At 58.9% G+C, this 6,532-nt stretch overlaps 1 protein-coding gene across 8 annotated transcripts in view; it reads left to right on the forward strand.

The window, feature by feature from the left end:
• Positions 1-5,568, forward strand: part of EBF3 (EBF transcription factor 3) — a 118,503-nt gene extending 112,935 nt beyond the window's left edge. For 2 of the 8 annotated variants that reach the window (XM_058298129.1, XM_058298131.2), the window contains exons 12-17: positions 449-514; positions 1,057-1,234; positions 2,127-2,315; positions 2,826-2,915; positions 3,979-4,091; positions 4,996-5,568. In XM_058298129.1, coding sequence (XP_058154112.1) covers positions 449-514; positions 1,057-1,234; positions 2,127-2,315; positions 2,826-2,915; positions 3,979-4,091; positions 4,996-5,013 — 654 coding nt within the window. In that variant the 3' untranslated portion in view covers positions 5,014-5,568. Of the gene's footprint in view, positions 1-448; positions 515-1,056; positions 1,235-2,126; positions 2,316-2,717; positions 2,916-3,978; positions 4,092-4,995 lie in introns of all 8 variants that reach the window. The other 6 variants (XM_058298128.1, XM_058298130.2, XM_058298132.2 and 3 more) reach the window with 4 other exon arrangements.
• The last annotated feature ends 964 nt before the right edge of the window (positions 5,569-6,532 follow it).

Below are 6,532 nucleotides of genomic sequence, written 5' to 3' on the forward strand. Positions count from 1 at the left end.
GGAATAAGCACTGAACTCACTTGCAAATTTGGGGCGTGAATTAGGGGTGAAATGTTGCCTATAAGGACTCTGCCAGTTTAATTAAGATATGGAAAATTACTTATTGTTCTTCACCACTAAAGGGCTGGCATTAGCCGGCAAACGTGAGCCTGGGCCCCGCGTCTCTGCGCCGCGTGTGTGTCTAATACCCACAAGGCCCGGGCGTTCAACCTCGGGCACCGGGGGTGCCCGCTCAGAGCGAGCCCCTGCTCCGCACGGCAGCGGGACCGTGCCAGGCTGGCAGCGCGCCGGCAGGTGCCCGCCCGCCTGCCCTGCCGCGCCTGCGGGGCCGGGACGGAGCGGCTCGGCCGGGCCCTTGTCCCCTCCCGCCGCGGCCGGAGCTGACTTCTCGGAGGAGCCGCCTCGGCCGGTTCCTGCGGCGCAGTGACCCGCGCTTGCTTTCCTCTAGGAAGTGTTACTGAAGAGGGCGGCGGACCTGGTGGAGGCCCTGTACGGGATGCCACACAACAACCAGGTGGGTGGCCGCTGGCCCCTCCCGCCAGCGGGGAGACGCCGATGGGGACGCCCCGGCCTCCCGCTTCTGTCCTCGCGCCCGGGGTTCAAGGCGACGATGACGAGCTAGAGGCAGAAACCCAAAGCAGAGGTGCTCCTTAACGGAGGAGGGCTGGCTCTGCGCTCTGTTCAGGCGGCTCGTCGCGCTGGGCGCCCCCGAGCCCCGCTACGTATTGGGGTGCCGGGCCTCAGGGAGGGCAGGACCCCCAGCCAGGCTCCAGATCCTCCCAGCCCTCTGCCATCCTTGCCAGCTGGGCCCCGGGGCGTCAGGCACAGTCCTGGGGCTTCTGGTAGGGTCCCGGGGTGTCAGGCACATATCCGGGGTGTCGGGTGCACATCTGCGGCATCGGGCACATATCTGGGGCATCAGGCGCAGTCCTGGGGCAACGGGCACAGTCCTGGGGCATCGGGCACAGACCCGGGGCGTCGGGCGTCCCCGCAGCGCCATCAGGGTCTCCCGAGGGGCACGGCGGGCCCCCCGTGACCGCTGGCGCCCCGCCCTAGGAGATCATCCTGAAGCGGGCGGCCGACATCGCCGAGGCCTTGTACAGCGTCCCGCGCAACCACAACCAGATCCCGGCCCTGGGCAACGCGCCCGCGCACGGCGGCATGATGAGCGTCAACTCCTTCGGCAGCCAGCTCGCCGTCAACGTGTCTGAGACGTCACAAGCCAACGACCAAGGTAGGCCGCCGCCGGGGCCCGTGCGGCCGGGGCGCCCTCGGTCGGGCTCGGCCTGGCCGGGCGGCGCGGAGAGCTGGGCGCAGCCCCGTCCCCTCTGGGCCCCTCTCCGCGGGGGGCCCTCCCGCCCGGGGCTGGCGGAGCATCACGGGACCCCTGCAAGGCAAGAGCGGCCACTCCGCGACCAGTGCGGGGTCCGGGGCTGGCCGGGAGCGCGCCGAGCTCACGCACGTGCCACCTCGCCTCCCTGGAGGACGAGAGGCCCCAGGCTCGCCGCGGGCGGCACGCGGGATTTGGGTCCCAGGTTGGGGATGAGGAAATGGAGAGAAAGACCCAGGAGCTCCTTTCCACGTCCACGCTGTCCCCGGCCCAGGCTGCAGGCCGCTGCCCGTCCCCGAGGCTGGCCGGCGGGGCCAGCTCTTCAGTCCTGCCTCGCCCTTTACGGCGCGCGCCGAGTAACCTCAGTGCCGTGTGTCCGTCCGTCCACGCCCGCTTCCAGAGGCAGCAGGCCCTAGAAACCAAGGCCCCAAAGCAGCCTTTCCAAGGAAGTTACCGCCACGAACAAGCGCTCCCTGTCAGCCGTGGCATTTGCGGGCCCGCGGGGGCCGAGGGCTCACGGAGCGCGTGGGGACGTGGCGGGAACCCGAGGGGTCGGTAATTGCTCCTAAAGAGAGACGTGAGCGCGGCTGACGGGTAGATCGCGCCCAGCTGGCGGCCGGCGCGGGGTCGGCCTGATCGGGCCGCCGTGGCTGGCGAGAGGCGCTGGGGCTGGAGTCGAGCGCGAGGTCCGTGGAGGTGTGTGACGCGTGCTGTCGACTCCCGGGGAACCCCTCCCCCCTGTGTCTGTCGCTGCTAATAACGTTATTTTTGGCGGGGGTGGGGGGGATTTTAACAGTCGGCTACAGTCGCAATACAAGCAGTGTGTCCCCGCGAGGATACGTCCCCAGCAGCACTCCCCAGCAGTCCAATTACAACACAGTCAGCACTAGCATGAATGGATATGGAAGTGGCGGCATGGCCAGCCTAGGGGTCCCTGGCTCGCCTGGATTTCTCAATGGTTCCTCCGCCAACTCTCCCTACGGCAGTAAGTGTCTTTTTGTCACGCGTCATCACGCAGATTCATATTCACTACAAAGTCAAATGTCTGCATTGCTTGGGTGTTCTGTGGTGTGAGCTACTGGATAAAAGGAGGGGTGACTCTGGAGGCTGGACGTCGCAATGACGGCCGCAAATTGACCCAAAGTGGGCCGCGAGGCGGTCCCGTTGGAAACGCACGCAGAAATCGGAACCAAATTGGGCTGCTCAATTGGAAAAGAAAGTCCAACGCTAAAGAGTTTGCCTGTTATCCAGAGAGTGGCCGAGCCAGAAGCATCTCGTGTTTTGTCTTGTGGGTCTCGCGCTCTGATGCCAGGGCGAGGCCCGGCGCCCGCTGTGTGGTGTCGCTGTGCCGCGGCGCCGCGTCCTGACCATGTTTGCTTTGTTGCAGTAGTACCGTCCAGCCCCACCATGGCAGCCTCTTCGGTCACCCTCCCTTCAAACTGTAGCAGTACACACGGCATTTTCTCATTCTCACCTGCCAATGTCATCTCCGCAGTGAAACAAAAGAGCGCCTTCGCGCCCGTGGTCCGGCCCCAAGCCTCCCCGCCTCCCTCCTGCACCAGCGCCAACGGAAACGGACTCCAAGGTGAGGCTGGGGCGTTGGCCTGGAGCCCTGGGCAGCACATTCTCCAGGGGCTCCCGCTGGGCCAGGCTGCAGGAGGCAGCTCTGTGGGGAGGAGGCTGAGCCCCGTGGGTTGAGGCGCTGAGGCCTGCAGGTGGAGGCCGAGGCCTGGGGGTGGAGGCAGTGAGGCTGGTGGGTAGAGGCAGCGAGGCCCGTGGGTGGAGGCAGCGAGGCCTGACGGTGGAGGCAGTGAGGCCTGGGGGTGGAGGCAGTGAGCCCCACAGGCAGAGGATGAGGCCCATGGGTGGAGGCCGAGGCCCGTGGGTGGAGGCAGTGAGGCCCGTGGGTGGAGGCTGAGGCCTGTGGGTGGAGGCTGAGGCCCACGGGTGGAGGCAGTGGGCTCCGCGGGTGGAGGCCGAGGCCTGCGGGTGGAGGCAGTGAGGCCCATGGGTGGAGGCTGAGGCCTGTGGGTGGAGGCCATACCGGGACCCCCCAGCAGCAGGTGCTCCAGGCACCCCCTCAGAGCACAGCCCCAGATTCCCGGCCTCTCTTGAAGCCACACACGCTGCCCCCGCACCAGCCCATGTTCGTGTAAATCACCCCCATGCGTCAGCCTGACGAGCACCAGACAAACCTCTTGGTTTCTGTCCCGCCCATGAAAACCGATTTCTCACCCTCCACCGTGAGCTAAGCGTCCCGAGAAGCCAAGCAGGGTGTGGCGGAAAGCGGCAGGGCTAGCTGGCCGCCCTCCCGGCGCAGGGTCAGTGTCAGGAGAGGCCCCTCCGGGCCCGCCTGCTCGCACCCCGCCCTGGCCTGCCGGCCACCTGACGGGCACGCGCGGGGCCTGCGGGGGCCGTGAGCGCCCGGGCCCGGGCAGCAGTCGGCGTTCTCGGTGCTCTTGTTCGCGGAGGCGGGGGGCCGGCCCCGGGGGTCGAGGGACACACGCCCTGGACGTGGCTGCCCGCCCGGGGGCCCGGCGCTCAGGCCCTGCCTCTTCCGGCCTCTTCGGCGACACTCAGATCCAGTTCCTCCTTTAAAAACACGAATCCATTGCACCGGTATTTACTGAGCGCCTACTGTGTGCCAGGCTCTCTGCTGGGTGCCGAGGACGTAGCCGCGGAGAAGACAAACGGGCCCTTTTGTGAAGTTGGTGGCATATTTCACTTTGATGAACTAATGCTCAAAAAAGGAAGTGGAAAGGTATCAGTGATTTGAAATAATTGTCTTCACCACCTCTGCTAATAGATGAGAGCTCCCCCCGGCCCCCCAAGTGCCGCTGACGGGCGGTTGGCAAGCCAGGACCGGGCCGAGGCAGGTTGCCCAGGCCGCGGGCCCCTCCCTCGGCGCCGCCGGGGTGGCGGCACGGGAGCAGCTGTGCGCACAGGTCTTCCAAACCGTGACGCTGTACCGGTGAGGCCGCGATAAATTAATATTGTTGAAATTAATGGACTGAGAAATTGAAGCTCACATCACTACACGAACAAATTTATGAATATGTTATACATAAATTAACGAGAACCGTCATCCTGACAAAAATTAAACAACACTAAAGTTAGAGGATCTTAAATTCCACCCCCCACCGGCCAGCGTCAGCAGCACTTGGCATTTCGAGGCAAACTTTTCTCTTCTGTCCTTGAGAGAGGTAGAGAATGACCCTCTGTCTTTTCCCGGTCCCTGGGCCTGAGGAGCCAGGCAGGTGGGCCTGTGGGGCGCAGAGAGCCCCCGTCCTGGGGACGCCGAGCGGAGGGCCAGGGCCGACGTCTGGGCGCAGAGGTGGGGTCGGGGGCCAGGCAGGGCCTGGGGCCCCGCTGGAAGCCACCAGGCTGGTTCTGCTCTGTCGCCGGGACTGGCTCCCCGGAGTCGGCACCCCTGGGTACCATGGCGTGGGGGGCAGCTCTGCACAGACTGCCGGGAGCTGCCCCCTTGGCCCAAGTGAAAGGATGTAGGGGGAGCGCCCCGTCCCGTAAGGCAGAGGCCCCACGGCGGCTCGACCAGGTCCCAGGCCGGTGAACGGAGGGGTGCCACCCCAGCAGGCTGCGCCCGACCCGGGCTGGCGGCGGGTGTGGTGCCGCGCGCCCCGCCTGACCCTGTCTCTCTCTTTCAGCTATGTCTGGGCTGGTAGTCCCGCCGATGTAAGGCCGTGCCCGGGCACTGCCGTGGCATCAGAGCACCCGGCGTCGCGTCACAGGACACGTTTTGGTCTAAGACGTGCTGATGGGAACGCACCTTCCCAAGAAGCCGGCAGCCATCGAGACGCCACAGAGACTTTGTTTAAAGATTTTATTTAAACTATTAAGAATCCACATGCAAACAACCTACTTCTTCATGAACAATTCCATTTTATTGACTGAACTTTTCTCATATTTTCACATTTCTCAGTCCTGAAGAATAAGGAAAACAAAGCGACGCCTATTTTGTATAAAGTTTCTGATTCCGTCTTGGCTATGTCTAGTACTTGCTATGTGTTGGGAGAACCTTTGTGAATGCACCATTTTGATTATCCTGAAACACTGATGAAAAATGCCTCCAAACATTTTTCTGTACTCATTCTTAGATTCACAATGGTTGTGTATCTCTATAATGTGAAATATTTTTTTGTGGTGACAAAAGGGGGCCAAGGAGATGTGAGCCATCAAACTGGAAGAAAAAAAAAAGGATGACTATATGATTAGGAGAATTTGGGGTGGCAGGGAGGGAGGGAGGGAGGGGTTATCATTGCTTAACTTCATCTTAATGAAATGAAACTTTGTAACTTATTGTAGTTAGAAATTGTAACTTTGATATTGAATTCTCTTGCCTTCAACAAGCACACTGACAGAGAAAAAAAAATGCTACTGTCTGTTGTTTAAAATCTTCTCCCACTGCTAGAGCTTCCTGTTAAGCAAGTGTGATCTGCAACATTTTTTCAACTTTTGCTAGCACTGTATACTATTGCATTCTTAGGCTACTGTGAAGTCTATGTTTCTTGTACCAGAAAATTGTCCTTTTGACTTCTAGATCCTTCTTCCCTAATGTGTTTTGTATGTGGTTATAAAATTGTAGACTTTTGTGATTTTGCCAAAGTTGTAGCTAAATATTTATACACTTGTCTTGAATTTTTTTCAGATCCACTTAAATACTTAGAAAATGAGTTTTATTCCTTATATATCTTATAAGGAATAAAATGGTCTCCATTCAACACTTACTTTCCCTTGAACACTTGCAGTTGCTAAGGAACTTTATTTTGTAACATATCAATTATAAATATTGTATTTATCTTTGAAATTTTGTACATTGCTTTTCCCAGCGTTCTTTTTCTTTTTCTTGTCTGTATTGTTTTTTGATCATGTCCTGGTGTTGTGATGCTGAAAAGAGCATTAAGCCAAGAAGTGTCTCTTTTTATCTGTTTTGTTAAAACGAACCAATGTCCTGACATTTCATTTATACTTTGAAAACTTGCTATTGTTTAGACTTTCCATCTGTTTTTTTTTATTTTGAGGAAAAGTCAAATTCATTGTTTATTTTTATATTATTTTTAAGTTATCTGAAAAAATAATTTTGAAAAAAAAGTTTGTTGTATAGTCAAAACAAAACGGTGTCACCGGCTGTGACAGATTCCAGTAGTCTGTGCATGTGAACAGCCACGAGGCAACACCGTTTGG

This window comes from Dasypus novemcinctus, chromosome 6, assembly GCF_030445035.2.
Source record: "Dasypus novemcinctus isolate mDasNov1 chromosome 6, mDasNov1.1.hap2, whole genome shotgun sequence".
Lineage (NCBI taxonomy): Eukaryota > Metazoa > Chordata > Mammalia > Cingulata > Dasypodidae > Dasypus > Dasypus novemcinctus.